Below are 22,519 nucleotides of genomic sequence, written 5' to 3' on the forward strand. Positions count from 1 at the left end.
TTTTCAACTGAAATTTTTTGAACATATATATTTTTGCAACATAAATCTTTCTTGGTTGAAAATTCAACTTTTTGGTTAAAAATCCATCTTTCCGGGCTTAAAAGTTAAATTTATTCTAAAACGTTTGATTTTTTCAGTATGAAAAATCAAATTTTTCAATGTTAATTCCTCTTTTTGGGTTGAAAATTTGTATCCTTTGGTAGAAAATTATTTTTTTTCCTTTTGGTTGAAAATTCAACTAATTTGTTGAAAATATAATGTATTTTAATTTGAAATCTTAAGAACATGGTACTGAATTTACCCCACATGTCCGAAGTTACACCGTTTCACTGTACCTACATTATTCTTATTTAATATAATCACGGTGGCGACTTGACCGAGAATTTATCGAGCGGGGAAAAACCGGGAAATGACCGTGAATTTATTTTAAAAAATCGTGAATTCACTTCGGATCGTCGTAAAATTCAAGTTTTCATTATTTTAATTTTTTAAATCAATTTATAAAAGCAATTTCTGCTTTATCTACAGTCGCAAATTTGTCAGATTGTATCAGTTTACTCTAATTAAACCATAATTTATTATTGAATTTTTATTCATTGTTTTGTTTATTTAGAAATAAAACTAGTTTCTTGAGCATTTATGTACTTAATTAATAATTTGCAGTTATATCAGTTATGACGAAAATTTGTTGTTTTTTTTTTTAAATTGAAAATCTAACTATAACTTTGTAAATTTGCATATTTTTTTAAAAATCGATTTTTTTGTTACAAAATTATCTTCTGCTTTGCATATCAATCTTCTTGTTTAAAAATTCTTCTTTGTTAAAAATTCAAATATTAAACTTAAGTATTTATCATGTTAGTTGAAAATTCATCCTTTGGTTTGAAAATAGAATTACTTGGTTGAAAGTTAAACTCTTTTGTTTAAAATTAATTTTTTTGGTTGAAGATTCATCATTTTAATTAAAAATTCATTTCTTTGGTTGAAATATGAGCTATTTGATTGTAAATTTGTTTTTTATTTGGATGGAAAGGATTTTTTTTGTCGAATATGTAACTATTTTGTTGAAAAATGGTTTCTTTTTTGGTTGAAAATTATGTTGTTTTTAAATCTATAAATGTAAATATTATTCCAGTGGAATGTTCCATATTTTCAGATAAAAATTTAATTATTCCATTTTTTTGTGAACTTTTTTTTATGATTTTTTTCATGAACGTTTTTGATTGATCAACTTTAAATATAAATTAATTAATTATTTTAAACATTGGACTGTACTTTAAGCTTTAAGTATTGGAAATGAAACAATAATTGACTTGTTAAGACGATTCTAAACCATTAAAAATTCAAGAATTTCCAGATTTTAATGTCAAAAATAAAACTGTTTCAATTCGAAAGCCTTGGTCGTTAAAAAAATTTAAATAATTTGAAAAGTTATTGTTTAAAATAGAAAGCCTCGAATCGTTAGAATTTTAGATAGTTTTTAAACTTTGAACGTTAGGATTCTGATTTTTCTATATAAAAAATAAATAATCTGTAATTGAAAATGTTTAAAGATTTTGATGTATGTCTAACAATTAAATACTTATTATTTGTAGGACAATTCAAGTAATTTTTATATACATTTAGAAGCTTTAAAAAGGTTAAAAATCAATTTAAAACATATAAAATGATTTCAAATAATTTAAACAAAATATTTGTTCCCACCAAATCCGGCTATACGTATCGAAACTTCGATGTAAATAATAGCTATGGCCTAATTTAAAACAAAATATAGATTTTTGTAAATTGCACACACAAAATTTAGAAGCTTTTTAAGAATTGTGAAAGGCTTCAAAAGAATAAAAACGTTTTTTTTTTTAAGGTTACTAGGAGAATTGAAACTGATTTTTCATTTTGTAAATTATTTCAAGACAATATTTAGCAGAATTTAGGTTTTTCAAGATTTTGAATTAAAATTTTGAAGCTTTTTAAGGATTTTTAAGCTATGGAAAATAAAAATAATTTAACTTCTAATGTAAAAAGTTATCAGTTTAAAAAAATGTAATTGGTCAAGTTTTAATGCTTTAGTTCTTCGGGAACTGATCTGAATCGTTTACCTCTACAAGTTGTAAAAGTGAAAAAATTAAAAATTAAAATTCATTTAATTAAAAATTGTTCAATTGAAAAGTGTTATACTTTCCATTTTATAAGTTTTTAAAATTTTAGATGTTAATTTTGTCAGCCTACAAGTCCAAAACAGTATTGGGATATAAGTCCAAAACAATATTGGGATATATATAATAATAAAGGATGAGCTGGGATGAGTCCAGGTCCTTCATATTGCCGGCCGGATGCTCTTTTTACCACAATCTTAAGATTAACAAATATTTTAATAATATTGATTTGGACCAGTCGATTGACAAAATTAACATCTAAAATTATTCAGTTAATTGCCTTGGTCGAAAACCCTACATCAATAATAAAATTTAAGTTCTTTTATTGAGCATTTGAATACACAATTTTGGAATCAAAAAACTTGTAAACTTCAATTTCACAAGCTTAAAATTCAACCCACTTTGAGTGCTTTAATTTGTCGTTAATTTTTCATTAATACATATAGAAAAATGGTTAGCTTTAGAGTTTGAATTTCTAAATTTCATTAACGGTGAAAAATATTTGTGAACCGGGAAATGACCGAATTGACCTGGAGAATTGAAAAACTTGACCGAGAAAAACCGGAAAATGACCGGAAGTTTGCAATTGTCTACTTAATTAATTTTTTTTTTTTAATTTTTAGTCTAAGCCAACAATTTGGGCAAATCAAACGAGATGGACCAATCTCACAAATGACGCAAGAAATATCAGTGATAGTTCTGATCCTGAAATCGGTGACATTTCCGTTTCACTTTCCGACGTATCAAACACCACTCTGAAGCAGAATAATATAACGAAAACCGAATACGATAACCATCAGTATTACAATAGTTCATTTATGGTTGACAAATCAGCCTGGGAAAAATATTGGGTGAACATGTCCAAACATCCGGATTTGCAGGTCAACGAACTACTTAGTCAGAGTCACAGAAGAGCTGCAGTGAGTATATTTATAATTTTCTATTTAACTTTTACAAGTTTTTTTCCGTTTCCCAACTTGTTGAAACTTTTTTTTTTCAGACTGTCAAGCTAAAGTTCGACTTTCCGTTTTATGGACATAAAGTGCGCAATATCACCATTGCTACAGGAGGGTTCTTGTACACGGGAGAGTATGTGCACAGTTGGCTCGCAGCAACTCAGTATATAGCACCATTGATGGCCAATTTTGACTTGAGACTGTCCAACAGTAGTTATGTCAAATATGCAGATAACTGTAAGTAACCATGGGTGGCCCAAGCCAGGAAAAAGTCAGGGATTTGGACAACAGTGCGAAAAATCAGGGAATTTCTGTAAGAAGGACTTGAAATGACTTTCAAGAATGATCAAATTTGGTCCATTTTTCGTCACTTTTTAAAAATAAAGTCACTATAATCACTTTTTTGAAATAAAAGAATCACTTTCGTCACTTTTCTTTAGAGTTCTTAAATTCTTGAAAATTCAAGTTCAGGTTATATAACCGAGAATATATAAATAATATATATATATAGAATATATAAATATATAAATAAAAAATTTTCAAATGTTTTCATTTATTTAAAAAAAAGAAATTTTTTTCTACTTTAAAAGATAAATCTTTAACAACATACTGGAATTTTCAACAAAATAATTGAATTTTTTACATAGTAGTTGAATATTTAAGCTAAAAAGACAAATCGCCAACGAAAAAGTGTCATGTTTTATATTTGAATAAAAAAATAATGAAATTTATACAACAAAAGAAATGAATTTTAAAACCGAAAATTTCCAAAAAATAAAGATTTTTCACTCAAAAAATAAATAAAAGTTTATCTAAATTATTGAACCTTCAAACTAGAAGACAAAATTTCTTTACAAAAATTCAATTTTACAAACAAAAAATATGACTGTTTATCAAAAAATTAATTTTCCATGAAACTGATGCATTTTTACGCAAAAAATAAATTAATTTCAAACTAAAAAATTATTTTCTACAACAACAAAAAACGCGAATTTGCAACTAAAAAATATCAATCTTACAAAAATAGAAAATTTACATTTTCTGTTAAAAAATGAATTCTAAACCAAAAAAAGAATTATTTTCCACTAAATAGTTAAATTTTAAACCATACCAAAAAGTTGAATTTTCATAAAAAAATTAAATTTCTTCTAAAACAGATAAAGTTTTAAATCAAAAAGATAAATTCGAAATAAAAAAAATCGAATTATCAACAAAATAGTTAAATTTTCGAACAAAGAGGTGAATTTTAAACTAAAATTATGAATCTTTAATAAAAAAGAACTTTTAAACAAAGAAGTTCAACTTTCAGTCAAGTAAATGAATTTTCAAACCAAAAAAACGAATTTGAAGAGAAAAAAATAACTTTTCGACCAAATAGATGAATTTTTAATTAAAATGATAAATCGAATTTAAAATAAAGTTGTTAAATCTTCAACTAATCAGATTAATTTTTCATCCAACAGGTGCAATTTGAACCATAAAAGTTATAATTTCTACTAAAATTGTTGAATTTCCAATTAAAACATAAGAAATTTCAACAAAATAGCTACATTTTCAAAAAAGGAGATGAATTTTAAACTAAAATGATGAATCATTAAACAAAGGAAATGAATTTTCAATCAAACAATTCATTTTAGAGCAAAGTTTTCGTATTTTCAAAAAAAAAAAGAATTAAAAAAATAGTTACATTTTCTATCAAACAGATGAATTTTCAACTAAAATTATAAATCGAATTTACAATAAAACAGCTGAATTTTTAAGTAAAAAAAAAAACACAAATTGTCTACAAAATAGTAGAATGTTGAAATTAAAACAATACCAAATCCGAAAGATCAATTTTTAACAAAAAAGTTAGTTTTCTACGAAACTGATGCACTTTTTACGCAAAAAAAGGAAATTTCAAAGTAAAAAATTATTTTCTACAACAATAACAAAACGCTAATTTTTAACTAAAAAATATCAATCTTGGAAAAATGAAAAAGTTACATTTTCTGTTAGAAAATTAATTGTAAACCAAAAAGAAAAAAAATATTTTCCACTAAACAGTTAAATTTTTGAACCAGACATAAGCCTTCAATAATGAAAAATTTCACAATATAGTTTAACTTTTGACCCAAGTAGTTTAATTTTCAATTAAAAAGGATTAATTTTCAATAAGATAATTAAACTTTTAACCAACGAGATAACTTTTCAACTTTAAATATAAATCTTTAACAAAAAAAGTGATTTCTTAGCAAAGCGATTCAACCAAATGTTTTAAATAAATAAGTTGAATTGTCAAGCAATGAAGAATGATTTTTAACCAAAAAGTTGCATTTTCATACAAAAAATGAAATTTCTTTTATAAGAAAGATGAAGTTTTAAATCAAAAAGATAAATTTTCAAAAAAATAGTTGATTTTCTGTTGCAAGACATTTTTTTCGAGTTTTCACTATCAAATTATGAATTTTTTAACATGAAATCATTTTCTACAAAAAAAAAATTTAATTTTCAATCCAAAAAGATGAATTTTCAATCCAAAAAGGATGAATTTTTAACCAAATAGTTAAATTCTCTAGCAAGTAGTTGCATTTTTTCAAAAAATATGAAATTTATCTTAAAACAGAATAATTTTTTATCACAATAAAGTTGAATTTTCATCCAAAAAAGATTCCAGTTTACTCAGTAACATCAAAAATTGAATTTTTGTAACCAATCAATAACTTTCTACGAAATAAATAGAATTTTCAATCCGAAAATACGAATTTTTTTAACCAAAAAGGATGAATTTTTAACAAAATAGTTAAATTCTCTACCAAATAATTGCATTTTTATCCCAAAAAGATCAATTTTGTACTAAAACAGATGAATTTGTAATAAAAAACAGTTTTTTTTATTAGTGGAACTTTCAACCAGAAAATATTTCTGCTAAAAGAGGTCAAGTTTAAAATAAAAAAGACAAATATAAAAAAAGTTGAATTTTTAACCAAAAAGTTAACGAAAAAATTCAATTTTCTATCTAATAAATTAAATTCTGAGATTCTCATAAATTCTCAGAGAATTTATTTCTCGGTTTATATCTATTTCCGAATTTTCTAGAATATATTTGAAATATTTTAGAGTATTTTTAAAGATTCCAAGAAACTTTTAATAGATTTTAATAATTTAAGTAATTTAGAAGGGTTTTTAATATTTTCGGCTATTTTTCTGTATTTTGAAGGAAATTTCAAGAGCTTCAAACAGTTTCAAGCAATTACAAAAGATTGCAAAAGATTAGAAATATTGTAGGGTATTTTAAAAGATTTAAAGAAACTTGAAATATTTTTCAATAATATGAAAGGTATTTCAAAGGGTTTCAAGATATTAAGGTGTTTCTAAAACTTTCAGGGAATTTTCAAGAGCTTTAAAAAGTTTTAAAGGATTTTAAAATGTTTCAAGGAATTTCAAAGCATTACATTGATTTTAAGGGACTTAAAAAATTTTAATGGACTTTTACCAAATTTTCTGCAATTTTAGAAGATATGGCACAATTTTATAGGACCTTTAAGGTTTTAGGGTAATAATAATTGTAAGGGATATGACAGTTCTCAAGATATTTTCAAGTTTCAACGAATTCAGTGATTTCATAGGGTTTCAAAGATGTAAAAATATTTTAATATTTTAAAAAATTGAATGGATTTTTAAAGATTTTAGGATATTTTAAAAAGATTCCAAGGATTTTTCAGTTCATTTTAATAATTCGTATGGATTGAAAGGAATTTTAAATATATTATGGCATTTTGAAAGATTCCAGGAAATTTTTAATATGCTTCAGTAATTTGAAGGGACTTCAATGGAGTTTGAAGATTTTAAAGTATTAAAAATACTCCAAGGAATTTTTAAGAATTCTAAAAAGTTTCAAGTGGTTTAAAAAGATTTCAAAGGATCTAAAGTATCGTAGAGTATTTTTAATATATTTTAATGGTTTGACATCATTTCAACGGAATATTAAATATTCTAAAGGCTTTTATAGGAATTTCGAATATTTCAATGATTTTAAGGGATTTTAAAAGCTCTCAAGGTATTTTAATAAATTTTCCGGGATTTCGGGAATTTCCAATTTTATAATATTTTAGTGGATTTCAGAAGAAATGAGGAATTTCGTAGGATTTTAAATATTTTAAAATATTTTCGAAGATTACAATTTTTTCCGATTTTCGAATATTTAAAAAGATTCAAAAGAACCTTCAATTTATTTCAATAATTTCAAAGGATTGCAACAAATTAAGCAAAATTTGAAATGTCTTGTTTTAATAATTTGAAGTGAATTCAAAGAATTTACTAGAATTTAGAGTAGTTTTAAAAGTTCCAAGGAATTTTCAAGAGCTTTAAAAAGTTTCAAAAAATTTCAAAAATTTTCAAAGATTTTAAAGGATTTCAAATATTGTACAGTATTTAAAAAGATTCCAAGGAATTTTAAATTGATTTCAATAATTTAAAATTTTCGGAAGTAAATTGGAAAAATGTTAGGGTATTTTCGAAAATTCTAAGGAGTTTTAAAAAGCATTAAACAATTTCAGGGGTATTCCAAGGATTTAAATAATTTTAAGGAATTAAAAAAAAATTTAATGGCGTTTTAAAGAATTTCTTAGAATTTTTGACGATACAGAACGATTTTATAGGACCTATAATATTTTAGGATTTCAATGATTTTAAGGGATACAAGAGCTCTAAAGATATTTCGATAAATGTTCAAAGAATTTATTATTAAGCAAAACATCATTTTCTTTGTTGAAAGTTCAAATATTGTGTTGAATTTTTTTTTATTAAAAATTAAAAAATTTTGGTAAAAGTTGAGCGACTTTATTAAAAATACTTTTTTCTGTGTTTGTTAAAAATGCAATTGTTCGTTCGCAAATCAACTTTTTTGTTGCATAACTGTCTGGTTGGAAAATTTATTTCTTCGGTTGGAAACTGTACTATTTTGTTTAAATTTAATTTTTTTTTATTGAAATTTTAACTTTTTAATTTTTTTTTTAAATTCGTCTTCGAAAATTGATCTTCTTGTATTAAAGTTCGTCTTTTTGGTTTTAAAATTCATCTCTTTTGTTATAAATTTCTTATATTTTGGTTGTAATATCTACTATTACATTCTTTATTAAGAATTCATATTTGCAGGCTGAAAATTTAAGTATTTATATTAAAATGTAACTATTTTGTTTAAAATTCATCTCTTTTTCTTTAAAGTTCATCTACTTGGTATGTTTGAAAATGCAACTGCTTTTGGTTGAAAGTGTTCTTTTTGGGTAAAAAAAAAACGACAATTTGATTGAAAAGTAAAGTTTGTTTTGTTGAAAATATTATTATTTTGTTGAAAAATGATCTATTTGGTTAAAAAGGCATATTTTTTCAAAAATTGTACTGTTTTGTTGAACATTTGTATATTTCGACAAAAAATGCAGCCTTATTGAAAATTCATCTCTTTTAGTTAAAAATTCTTTTATTTGGTTGAAAAGTTTATCTTTTTTTTATACTTTTATCAATTCGTGTTTTTTGCTTGAAAATGTAACTATTCGGTTAAAAATTCCACGGTTTTTGATTAATGTTTAGATTTCTGTAGGTTGAAAATTCAATTACATATTTGATTAAAAATTCAACTATTTCGTTGAAAATTTAATTATTTTGTTGAAATATCCAGTACTTTGTTAAAAAGTCATCGGCTTTGGTCGAAAACTCAATTAAACTCATTTGAAAGTTCGTCCTTTTTGGATTGAAAGTTCATATTTTATCGTAGAAAAGTTATCGTTTTTGGTTGAAATAAATCAATTTAATACTTTTAAATTTTAATCTGACCGAATCCATTTCAAATTAGACAGGGTCCTACACTAAAAATTGCAGAATCTCTCGAGGGTGAAATGTTTTATTTTTTAGAGGCAGTTAGGCGATAAGTATTTTTCTGATTTGTAAACAGAATTTTTTCTAAAAAGTTTTGCGTATTTGAATGTTGTGCTTTATTTTTTTAAAACATCGATTTTTTTTCTTTAAACCTCTTTAAATTTTTTGTAAATTTTTGTTTTTGAACTCGCACTTTGATAATGAAGATATCTTGTAAGTTTAATGGTTGCTAAATAAGTTTTGTAACCAGGATAATTATTTTTTGTAATTTAAGTAATAAAAAGTGAACAAAAACGATTTGACAAAACGATTTTAAACTAGTTCAAAATTTAAGATTATTCAGATTTTAACGTTAAAGCTTAAACGGTTTCAATTTGAAAATCTTAGTCATTAAACAAATGTGAACGTGTGACTGAAAGTTTATAAACTATTTTCAACTTCAAAATAACTTCATAATAGTGCAATCTTAATTAAAGGATTTTATTAAATTTATAATATTTTTTCAGTCTGAAATATTCAATTTTTAACATATTCAATTTGAAATTTTTAATTTAAAAAATATTAATTGTTGAATATTGAGCAATATTTGAATTTTTATTTGAGATAAGTAAATTGAAACCAAATATTTAAAGGTAAAGAATCTTTAACTGAATTGTTTGACATAGAAAACCTAGAATCGTTAAAATTTGGAAGAGCCTTTAAACTTTGAGCGTTACAATTTTAATTTTTGTATTTGAAAAATGTTTCATTTGTAAGTGAAATTTATTTATATTGATTTATAATTTACAATTTATAAATTAAAGTTTGTAGACAAAATTTGAGTAATTTTAAGAGATATTTAGGAGTTTTAAAAAGATAAAAAATTATCATGCAAATTTTAGAAATTTTTCTTAAAATCTTTTTAGAAACATTTTTGCAAATTTTTTTTAAATCTTTAAACAAATTTTTAATATTCTCTTAAAATAATTTTTCAAAATGAAAAGTTATTTTTTATTTTCCTAGGAATCTTAACCCATTCGTTGGCAGAGAGAATTCGACAAAAAATGCCCAAAATGGCAGGAATATTTGTTGTTCTGAAAATTTGTATCCTTGTATTTTTGGGGTCGCTGAATCCGAATCTGAAGTCAAAATTCATAAATTCAAAATGGCGGATCCAATATGACGGACGAAAGTACAAAAAACGACTTTATTTAGATAAATCTTGGTACTTACGGGTTTTTGGGGCAGCTGAACCCAAAACTGAAGTCAAAATTCGAAAATTTATAATGGCGGATCCTACTACTCAGTGTAATAAATTCTACGAAGCCAAAAGTAGGATCTACTTTATATGGTTTAGTCTGTCCATTTTTAACTTTCCAAATTTTAAGTACCAAGATTTATCCAAATCGAACCGTTTTTTGTATTTTCGTTTGCCATTTTAAATTTTCAAATTTTGACTTTAGATTCGGATTCAGCAACCCCAAAAACCCGTAAGTGCCGAGATTTATACAACTTGAGCCTTTTTTTGTATTTTCATCCACCATATTGGATCTGCCATTTTTAATTTTCTCATTTTAACTTCAAATTCGGATTAAGCGACCCATAAGTACCGAGATTTATCCAAATCTAGTCGTTTTGTTATTTTCATCCGCCATTTTGAATTTTCAAATTTTGACTTCAGAGTCGGATTCAGTGACCCCAAAATCTCCCGAGCAAGACTTGAATGCAAAATCGGAGTAAGTTAAATAGAAAAAAAGAAGAGTGACGCCTTTTGCGTCAATGCCAAGGAAGGGGTTAAGAAAATGTTGTATTCTTTTGAAGCCTTTCACAATTCTTGAAAAGAATCTAATTTTTTATTCAAAATCTGCGAAAATCTAAATTTTGTTCTATATTAGGCTATTATTTCTAGTTTTACCTTAAGTTTCAATCTTCAAAACTTCTACATGTCTCCTAAAATTACTCAAATTTCGCCTACAAATAATAAATGTTCACTTATTATTTATACATCCAAATTTCTAGAAATTTTCTCAAATTTGCAGGATTTTCTGAAAATTGTAGAAAAAAATTCAATTTATTTTGACAGATATTTAGAAGTTCTGAAAAAATTCCAAAATAATTTTTTATTTAAAACCAATTTAAAACAACTTCTAGATTTCTCAAGATTTTGAAATAAAATTTTGAAGCTTTCCAATGATGTTTAAACTATTTAAAAAGATAATAATTGAATTTATAATTAAAGAAGTGTTCAGTTAAAATGTTTTCAATTTTTCAATGTTTAATGTTTCTAGCTTAAAATTCCTTTAAATTACATAATTTTGAAAATTTCAAAGTTGATTGATTGATTTTTTTATTTAGAGCATTGAAAATGATAACGTTGATTTATATTTTTTTATATTGAAAAATGTTAGTACCTTCAATTTTATACGCGTAAATTATTGAGCATTTGAATAAAAAAAATTTAAGTAAAAACTTTTAAATTTCAATTTTAAAAGTTCAAAATTTAACAGTTCCACTTTGAGTGCTTTCATTTGCAGCTCAGTTTTTATTACCTCAAGTGAAATTTTTTTTAGCTTCAGTGGTCCATTTTTTTAGTTTCATTGACCGTGAAAAAAGTTTGCAAACCGGGAAAAAACCGGGAATTTATTTCGTCGTTTAAAACGGCCACCCTGTTGTTGAAAAAATCTATTTTGAATTATTTTAGAAAAACCGCTGTCATTTTTCTAATTTTAAACCTTTTTTCAATTTTTCAATGTTGTTTAAAAATCGATAAAATACGTATCGCCTAATTTTCTCTAAAAAACAACATATTTCGCCCTCGAGAGGTTCTGCGATTTCAAGTATAGGGCTCTGCCTGATTTGAAATGGATTCGATCTCCGAAATTCTTTTATTCCAGTTGTAAAAGATTCTGTGTTAAAAAATACCAATAGCTTAAAATTCTAGTCTTTGTATCTTAATGGCCAGGGAAAAGATAGGGAGTTTTGAGAATGAAGTTTTTTAGCTACCCTGAAACACTTGATTCATTGACGCCCATCAATTCAGTATTTGATTTTTTACATGTCATTCGAACTATTTGCAGCCACTTCATTCACGGTCGAATGGGAAAATGTTGTTCTTCACGATAAACCCGAGGATGGGGCTTTCACGTTTCAAGCGACTTTACACCAAAACGGCGACATTGTATTCGTCTATACCGCTATACCACTTGTTGTAGAAAACATCACAGACACGCTGCATCCAGTCAAGGTTGGCTTGAGTGACGCTTACATCATGGACAGAACTGTATTCTGTGAGTATTTACAAAAAGTATTTTTATTTATCAGGGTAGCGACTTGACCGGGAATTTTATTGGCCCGGAAGAAGCCGAGAAATTACCGGGAATTTATTTTAAAACCCGGGAATACACGTCTGATCGCAGTAAAATTCAAGTTTTCATTATTTCAATAATTATTGTCAATTATTTCAAAAATTTAACTATTTGTTTAAAAATTCTTCTTTTCGGTAAAGAATTCAAGGATTCCAGTTAAATAATAATAATTTTAGTTACAAATTCATCTTTCAGGCTGGAAATAAAATTACTTCGTAGAGAGTTCAATACGTTTTTTTTTTATTACCAAGAATTAGATAGTTAGTTTGTTGGAAGTTAAACTCGTTTATTGAAAATTAATTTTAATGGTTAAAGATTCATTATTTTAATTAAAAATTGATTTTTTTTTGGTTGAAAGATGAGCTATTTGTTGGAAAAAATCGTTTTTATTTGGATGAAAAGAAATTTTTTTTTGCCAAAAATTTAACTATTTTTCTTTTTCGACTGATAATAATTATTTTTTTAAATTGAAGATGTAACTATATTATTAAAATTTGATGATTCCATTTTTGGTTGAAAAATGATATTTTTCTTTAAAAGATAATCTCCTTTTTTTAAATTCTTCTTTTCGTTTGAAAATTAAACTCTTTTGTTTAAAATTATTATTTTTGTATCATAATGATTCATTATTTAAATTAAAAATTCATTTTTTTGGTTGAAAAATAAACTATTTGATTGAAAAATTGTTTTTTCTTTGGATGAAAGAAAATTTTTGTTTGTCAAAAATGTAACTATTTTTTTTTAATTGTTTTTTTTTTGTTAATAATAATTATTTTTTAAACTGAAGATATAACTATATTATTAAAATTTGCTGTTTCAATTTTTGGTTGAAAATTGATCTTTTTTGGATTAAAATTCAAGTATTTGGTTGAAAATCGAGATTAAACTGTTTGTTTGAAGATTTATGCACTTTGTAAAAAATTCATCTTTTTTTGTAGAAAATTTCAATTTATGATTAAAAATTCATCTTTTTGGCAGGTATAAAATTCACCTATTCCAGTTTAAAATTCTTAATTTCAGTTGAAATTCATCAGTTTGTCAAATTCAGCTTGTTAATCAATTTCTCTAACTGACAATTTAACTGTTACATTTTTGGTTGAAATTCGATTTTTTGTCGTTGAAAATTCACTTATGCCATTAAAAATCGATTTTGTGTTAGAGAATTATCTTTTTTTTTTAACAAGTTTAATCTCCTTGTTTAGAAATTCTTCTTTTAGGTTAAAAATTCAAGGATTCCAGTTAAATAATAATCATTTTAGTTCAAAATTCATCTTTCAGGTTAGAAATAAAATTACTTCGTAGAGAGTTAAACTCTGTTGTTAAAATTTTTTTCTATTATGATTCATTATTTTATTTAAAAATTGATTTTTTGGTTGAAAGGTGAGCTATTCGATTGAAAAGTTGTTTTGGATTTGGATGGAAAGAATTTTTTTTGCTAAAAATTTAACTATTTTGTTTTTATTTTTTCCTTTTTTGAATAATTTTTTGTAACTGAAGATGTAACTATTATTAAAATTTAATGATTAAATTATTGATTGAAAAATGATACTTTTCGTTGAAAATTTGTCTTTTTGAGAATAGAGAATTTATATTTATGATTAAAAAAAAAAACTTTTTGGTAGGTATAAGATTCACCTAATCTAGTTGAAAATTCATAATTTTGGTTGAAATTCATCAGTTTGGTTGAAAATTAATTTCTCCACCTGAAAATTTAACTGTTACAGTTTTGGTTCAAAATTAAATTTTGGAAATAGAAAAAAATTACTTCGTTGAAAGTTAAATTCTTTTGTTAACAAAAAATTGTTTTGTTATGAATATTCATTATTTTAATTAAATATTCTTTTTTTTTAAAGATAAGGTATTTGATTGAAAAATTGTTGTTTATTTAAATGAAAAGGAATTTTGTTGCAAACAATTTAACTATTTTTTTGAAAACTTGTTTCTATTTTGATTGAAATTTGTTTTTTATCTGAAATTGTAACTATTATTCAAGTTAAAAATTCCATAATTTTAGTTTAAAATTATCTCTTTGGTTGAAAATTCATGTTTTGACTAAATATTTAATTATTCAATTTTTCTGATGAGAAATGATCTATTTTAATTGAAAATTCGTCTTTTTTCGCTGAACATTGATTTTTTAAAATATAAAACGTAATTGTCGCTGTTTTTGTTGACAATTTATATATTTTTTTATTAAAAATTAGTTTGGTTTGATTGAACATTCAACTATTTTAGTTGAAGATTCCATTGTTTTAGTTAAAACCTCATCTTTTTGGTTTAAAATTCAACTATTCCATTTTCCATGTATTTCGTTGAATATTTTTCTTCTTTAATTGATAATTCATCTTTTTCGTTATGAATTCATGTATTTTATTGATAATTGTATTTTTGGGCAGAAACTCAATCTTTTTTGTTTTGAAAATTAATCTTATTGTTTAAACTGTTCAGAGGTGTCAGAAAATTTCAAAAAAATTTAGGAAATAAGTTTCAGGTCTCTTCTTGACATTCCAATAGTTCTAGATTGAAAATTTCCTAAAAATTAACAAATAAAAAAGTTCAATCAATAAACAACATGCAATTTTGACAATATTACTAAAAAATTAATACCTGTACGTTAAATTGTTATTAAGAACAAATATTTCTGGGATTAACTCTTTATATTATAATCCTTCAAAAGCAATTACTTTTATGTGAATTGGTTTAAAAAAAATATTTCTTTTATCAAATTTGGAAAAAGGAGGTTAAAAAAAATCCCTGTTCCAAGCCATAATTCGTCACAATTTAAAAGTCCTTTCTTCCAAATTGGAGAAAAAGAAAGTACTTTAAGTAGTTTTTTGAGTAAAAGTAGTAATATTCGTAAGTATTACTATAATGAATTATTTTATTTTATTTATAAGTAGTAATATTCAATATTTCTTCAAAGAAGAAATATTGCTGTTCGTCGTGAACTCATCTTTCTTTAGTTAAAAAAATTCAACTAATTGGTTGAAAGTTAAACTCTTTTGTCAAAAATTTCTTCTTTTTTTTTGGTTGAATGTTCATCATTTTAATTAAAAATTCATCTTTGTTTGAAAATGTAACTAGCTTGTTGTAAATTAATTTTTTAAACTAAAAAGTTAGCTATTCCAGTAAAGAATTTAACTTTTTTTTGAAAATCCGATTCTATTTTTGATTGAATCTTTTTTTTTTGTAGAAAATAATTCTTATTGGTTAATAATTTATTTTTTGCTAGGTATAAAATTCTTCAGTTTGGTTGAAAGTTAATTTTAGGTTAGTAATAAATTTACTTGGTTGAAAAATATACTCTTGTTCAATTTAATTTTTTTATTGAAGATTCAGCATTTTAATTAAAAATTCACTTCTTTGGTTGAAAAATGAGCTATTTTATCAAAAACTTGTTTTTTTCTTAGGAGGGAAAGGAATTTCTTTACCGAAAATTTAACTATTCTATTTTTGGTTGAAATGTCATATTCTTTTATGAAAACTAAACTATTTGGTTGAAAATTTATGTAATTAAATAATTGTGTGTAATTAAGTAATCTTATTGGTCAAAATCCTTTTTTTTGTAACTCGAAAATGCAACTATTTCAGTTGCAGATTCATTATTTTAGTTGAAAATTCTTCAGTTTGGCTTAAATTTATTTTTTCAACTGAAAAGTTGACCTTCCATTTGGGTGGATAATTGACCTATTCTAGTTCAAAATTTAACAATTTGGAAGTAAATTTGTCTGTTTAAATTAAAAATTCATTAATTTCGTTGAAAATTCACGTCTTTTTTTTATTACTCTTTTTTTGTAGGAGCTGTTTTTTTTCTCTTTGAAAGGTAATTTTTTGTAAGATTTATCATTTTAATTAAAAATTAATTCCTTTGGATGAAAAATAAGAAATTTCTTTACCGAAAATTTAACTATTTTTCGAAAAATCTGATTGGTAAAGCATTACATTTTTAACGGGAAATTTAACTATTCTACTTTTGGTTGAAGTTTCTTATATTTTTTATTGAAAACTGAACTATTTGGTGGAAAATTGATATTTTTTATTTTAAAATTAAATTATTTGTTTAAAAATGTATGTAATTTGTTGAAAATTCATCTTATTGGTTGAATTTTCCTTTTTTGTAGTAGGTAGAAAATCTTGTTGGGTAAAAAAAATGCAACTGTGCTTGAACTTTCATCTTTTTTAATTGAAATACCGAGTATTACATGTTTAAAATACATCTTTTTGTATGTTAAAAAAATTGACTTTTTAGCTTGAAAATGTAACTCGTTTCTTAAAAATTTGTCTTTTTTCGTAGAGGAGGAGTCTTCTGGGTTGAAAATGCATACATGTAGCTTGAAAATTTATATTTTTTATTTGAAAATCCATTTCTTTGCTTAAAAATATAACTATTATATTGAACATTCATTTTTTTTTGGTTTATAAAAATTAATTTTTTTAACTGAAAATATAACTATTTCATTTTCTATTAAAAATTGATCTTGTGTCATTTAAAATTTCTGTATTTTGTTCAAAAATTTTGTTTGTAGAAAATTAATCCTCTTGATTGAAAATTCACCTTTTTAGTGGAAAATTTCATTATTTTGGTATTAAATTCAGATTTTCAGCTACAAATTCGACTATTTAATTCAAAATTAAACAATTTGGTAAAGAGTTAATTTTGTAGTTCAAAATTTACGTTTTCGGGTTGAAAAATCGAATGTTTTGAGAAAAATTCATGTATTTCATTGAAAATTATTCTTTTGGTAGAAAATTAATCTTATTTGTTTATATTGCATCCATTGCGATTGTGGGTTCAAAAAAATTTATTTGTTAAATTCAAATATTTAAAAATTGTGTTTTTTTTTCTTGAAAATTAATTTTTCAAACTTAAAAACTGTTCCATGTTTGGTTTAAAACTGACCTTTTATAGTTGAAAATTCAACTATTTTGTTAAAAATTTAACTCTTTTTTTTTTTAACGTCGTCTGTTTCGTTTGAATGTTATCTCTTTTGTTAATAATTTCATATTTTTTGGTTGTAGTATCAGCTAATACATACTACGTTGTGGATTTTCTTTTTTGGCTATAAATTCAACTGTTTCATTGAAAATACAATATATTTCGATTTGTAATCTTAGGAATTTAAAGTGTTTCGTATTGAATTCAATATAGTATCTACATTAATTTTTATCTAAAACAATTTATTCCTTTATAGAATTTAAATACAAATTTGCAAGGAATCTGTATTATCATCAGAGATTAACAGAAGTTCTTAAAGTCTTGTTATACTAGATGGGGCTATGAATTGAACATATTTAAAATTAAATTTTTTGATGAAAAAAGATTTTTTCTCCGCTGGGATTCGAACCACAGAACTTTCGATTGCCAGTCGGGTGCTTTTCCCTTAAGCTACATGAGAAATTCTTAAGTATTTCTGAAAAAGGATTATTCTTTCTACCTCTCTAGTAGCTTAAGGGAAAAACACCCGGCCGGCAATCGAAACTTCTGTAGTTCATTTCTCAGCGGAGCGAAAGAGATCTTTTTTCAGAAAAAATGTAATTTGAAGAAAAAATAAAATAATAACATTTAAATTAAAAAAATTTGCTTACTACTGCCCGTTTTTAGTTGTTCGCAGGAAAACCATCTACGAATATCACCGCGTAAACTTCAATCGTCAAGATATTAAGAATTATACGGTTATATACTTGACGGCGTTGCCCACGTGTCTGGAAATGGAAAATTGCAACGATTGCGTCACGAAAGTAATAGATTTCGATTGCAAGTGGTGTCCTGAATTGCAGCAATGTAGCACCGGAATTTCCCGATCTAAACAGGATTGGCTGTTGAAGGGATGCGACAGGAAAAATATTAAGGAAGAAGCCAGTTGCCCGACGAGGACCACGTCTTACAAAGACCAAGTTGATGCTCGAGGACATGAAGGACATATTACGAGAGACGAGGAATTGTCAGCGAGTGTAGAACCCAGTCAGCATTCAGGACCTGCAGCAGATCCTTTAGAACATGGTATTTTTTTCAATTTTTATTTATATTACGATTCAACAGTTAATTGAAGATTTGCCGTACAGAACTAGATAATGAACAAAATCGGAATTTTTGAGGAGAGCGAAATAACGTTCTGTAAAATCATAATCAAGATTTAAAGATAAAAAAAAAGTTTACTCCAAAGCTGAAGTGTTTCTGAATTGAGGACAAGGAATTATGGTTTTAAAAAAATTATTAATTATAAGAAGGCAACAATTTGAAAGATCAAATTTCATTGCTTTTGAAGATCGTTTTTTGTTAGAGACTAAAAATCAATTTAAAATTATTTTTAAATAATAAAAAATTGCTCCCGAGATATGGAGAGGCTGAATAAGAATAAAAAAGTTTTCGGGCAAAGAAATTGTTCTTTTCCGGGAAAATAAAGATTTAATATGATAGTATCGACTGTAAGAAACTATTTTTCGATGAAAGGTCTTTAAAAAGAAGAGGTAAAATAAAAAAAGTTAAATAAAAAGAAGTTAAGGGAAAAAAAACCTTATAAAAGTGGCTTTTTATAAAAAATCAAGATTTAATATTTTAGGTTGAAATTTGATTGGTACTTTGGTGCTGAAAAAACTGGTAAGCACTTTAATTTAAGGAATTTTTCTTTGTAAAAAAATATATTTAATTATTTTACTGTATAGTACAGAGTCAGTCATTTGGTTTTAAATTACCAATCGTTTTATTTCTATATTACAAATTAGATTTTGAACAAATCCTTCCAACACAAAATGTATTTAATTTTTTAAGTTTTCTTTATGCAAAAAGCCCATTTTTTGAATATAAATTTGGTTACTTTCTTCTCGTTTTTCGCTTAAATGCGAACTGATTTAAAAGAACCCAAAAAAACTAAAAACCTAATTTTTGGTTCAAAGTTAATTATTTGCTTTCAAATGTCTGCTTTTATATTTTTAGTCCAGAATTCATCCTTTTTTTTGCTGAATAATTCTACTATTTAGTTCGAAAATTTAATTAATTGATCGAAAATGCAACTAATTTGTTCAAAATTCATTTTTTGGGGTCAAAAATTCAACTGTTTTGCTGAACATTTGACTTTTTGTATAGAAAATGATCCTTTTTTTCTAAAGATTCAACCTTTTGGTAGAAATGTAATCTTTTTGGTTGAAAATTTATCTTTGTCTGTTAAAAATAAAGTGTTTTGTTAAAAATTCATATTTTTTGATTGAAAAATCCTTTATTTGGTTGATAATTCAACTATTTTTGATTAAAGTTTAATCTTTTTAATTTGAAAATTCGACTATTTGGTTGTAAATTTATTTTTTTTAGGTTTAAAGTTCAATTATTTGGTTAAAAATGTACTTTTTTGTAGAAAATTCATATTTTCGGGTTGAAAATCCCACTGCTTTGTGGAACATTAGTCTTTTCCGGAAGAAAATTCGTATATTTGGATTGAATATTAAACTATTTGGATAGAAAATTTGAACTATTTGTTGAAAATTCATATTTTTAGTTAAAAAATTAGCTGTTTTGTAAAAAATTCGTCATTTTAGCTTAAAAACTAAAATATTTTGGTAGGAAATTCAAAGTTTTGTTGAAAATTAATTTTTCGTTGAAAATTATTTTTTTTTGGGTTCAATATACAACGATTTTAGTTGAAAATTCAACTATTTTAGTTAAAAGGTCCACTACTTAGTTCAAAATTATCGTTTTGTAAAAAATATATATTTTTAGGTTAAATTATTCGCTTGAAAATTAACTATTTTGTTGAAAAGTAATCTTTTTTTGGTAAAAAATTCAAACTATTTGTGAAATATTCGTCTTTTTCGATAGAAAATTCGTCTTTCACGATTTAAAATTCATCTTTTATGGTAGAAAAATCATCTTTCTTAGTTGATAATTAACGTTTTTGTTTAAAATTGATCTTTTCTAAATTAAAAGTCCTTATGTATATTTTTGGTTAAAAAATATTATTGTTCAGTTAAAAATATAATTTTTTTTAAATTTAATAATTCAAGCTTCTTGCTTGAAAATTCAACTGTTATGGAAAATTCGTCTTTTCGGATTGAAAATTCAACTACATATTTTGATAAAAAATTTATTTGTTTGAAAATTGAATTATTTGGTTGAAAATTTAACTGTTTTTATTGTAGATTTAACTATTTGGCGTAAAATAAATTTTTAGTTGAAAATTCATTTTTTTTTGTTGAAAATTAAACTATTTGGTTAAAAATTCAACGTTTAGATTGAAGATTAACTTTTTTTGTTGTTAACTTTTTGTTAAAATTCACATTTTTGAGTTGTAAATCCAAGTGTTTTGTGGAGAATTTGTTTTTTAGCTTGAATTTTTAATAATTTGGTAGAACATTCAGCAGTGTGGTTACAGATTCAAATATTTGGTTGAAAATGAACTTTTTTGTTGAAAATTCATATTTTCAGTTAAAAAAATTTAACTGTTTTGTAGAAACTTAGTCTTTCTGGCGTAAAAATTCAAGAAACAAGTTAAAAATGTTTATTTTACGGCAGAAGAGTCACCTATCTTATTGTTGAAAATAAACTTTTTTTGAATAAACTTTTCGAGTTTGAAAGTCTAAAATTATATTTTTGTTTACAAATTATTATTTGGTATGCAAATTCGGCTGTTTTGTGGTAAATTGGTCTTTTCGGATTTAAAAAATCGAATATTTTGATTCAAAATAGGGTTTTTTGAAATGAGAATTCAATCAATTTAGTTAAAAGTTCCACTATTTGGTAGAAAATTATGATTTTTGTTAGAACTTTAACTTTTTAATTAAAAAATTCAACAATTTTGTTAAAAATTCATTTATTTTGTGGAAAATTGACGTGTTTGTTAAAAATGTGTCTTTAGATGTAGGTAGAAAATTGATTTTTTTTAGTTAAAAATTAATTTCTTCGGTGAAAAATATAACTATTTGGATGAAAATGAACTTTTTTTGTTAAAAATGTATATATTCGGGATACAAATCTACTTTTTTGTAATAAATTCATCTTTCTGACTTGAGAATTCAACAATCATGTTGAAAATAAACTTTTTGCTGGAAATTCGTCTTTTTATGTTGTAATATCAAGTATTAAGTTTTCCGTTGAGAATTCCTATTTGTTTCAAATTAAATTCAATGTGGTACTAAATTAATTTTTTTATGTATTATTTTATTATTCCTCTATTATAGTGAACAATTAGCCTATTTCTCCTGTTTTGAGATCATTTTGGGTTATGAAGTGTGTATTTGAATAATAATTGCATTTATATAATTGTAGCTCGGGACAAGATGAACATGGGCGTCTCGGGAATAATCGGAATAATGGTAATGATTTCTCTCATTGCTGGTTTGGCTGGTTGGGCTGCCTATGCGTATCGAAACCCACACAGTGCGTCTGGACAGATGCTTATTCGAGTAAGTAATTACGAGTAAAAATCAAATTTTGTTTTCATATTCTTACGTCTTTTTTAGTTGTAAATTCAACTATTTCATTGAAAATTTATCTCCACTAGTTGAAAATTCAATTGTTTTTAGAAAGTTCTTTTTTTGGCTCAAAAATTCAATACTTTGGTAGAAAATTTAATTATTTGGTAAAAAATTAAAATTTTTTCTTAAAAAATCAACAATTTGATTAAAAATTAAATTGTTTGGTAGAAAATACCTTTTTTTAATCAAATCCATTCATTTTTTTTTTTTAATTTCATCTTTTTTGGTAAAAGTGCAATTTTTTGATTGGAAATTCTTGCACTTGGTGAAATTTCTTTTGTTTTTGTAAAAAGTCAATCTTGCTGATTCAAAATGTAAGTTTTTGGTGTTAAATTTAATTATTTTGTTATAGAATTCAACTTATTATCTAAAAATGATACCTACTATTTATTTGAAAATTTAACAATTGGTTCAAAAATACATTTTTTTGTTTGAAAATTAATCTTCTTTGTTGAAAATATATCTTTTGGGTTGAGGATTCCACTATATTGTTGAAAATTCGTCTCTTATTTATTAATTTAACTATTCTATCTATGGCTGACAACTTATCATTTTAGTTGAAAATTCAACTATTGGTTAAGAAAAAAACTTTCTTGATTGAAAATTAATCTTCTTGTTGAAAGTTCATCTCTTATGTTACAAATGTCAACTGGATTAAAAAATTCGAATTTTAGCTTGAAAACTTAATTCTTTTGTTAAAAATTTGTCTTTTTGGCAAGAGTTGAATCTTCTTGATTGAAAATGTATC

The 22,519-nt window shown here is 24.6% G+C and overlaps 1 protein-coding gene across 1 annotated transcript in view; it reads left to right on the forward strand.

Annotated features, from left to right (window-relative positions):
- The window catches only part of LOC117176980 (plexin domain-containing protein 2), a 71,884-nt gene that overhangs the window by 43,197 nt on the left and 6,168 nt on the right, over positions 1-22,519 (forward strand). Inside the window, exons 3-7 of the mRNA XM_033367415.1 lie at positions 2,777-3,073; positions 3,154-3,346; positions 12,019-12,228; positions 17,909-18,307; positions 21,563-21,699. Of these exons, the coding sequence (XP_033223306.1) occupies positions 2,777-3,073; positions 3,154-3,346; positions 12,019-12,228; positions 17,909-18,307; positions 21,563-21,699 (1,236 nt within the window). The remainder of the gene's footprint in view (positions 1-2,776; positions 3,074-3,153; positions 3,347-12,018; positions 12,229-17,908; positions 18,308-21,562; positions 21,700-22,519) is intronic.

This window comes from Belonocnema kinseyi, chromosome 7 (assembly GCF_010883055.1).
Source record: "Belonocnema kinseyi isolate 2016_QV_RU_SX_M_011 chromosome 7, B_treatae_v1, whole genome shotgun sequence".
Lineage (NCBI taxonomy): Eukaryota > Metazoa > Arthropoda > Insecta > Hymenoptera > Cynipidae > Belonocnema > Belonocnema kinseyi.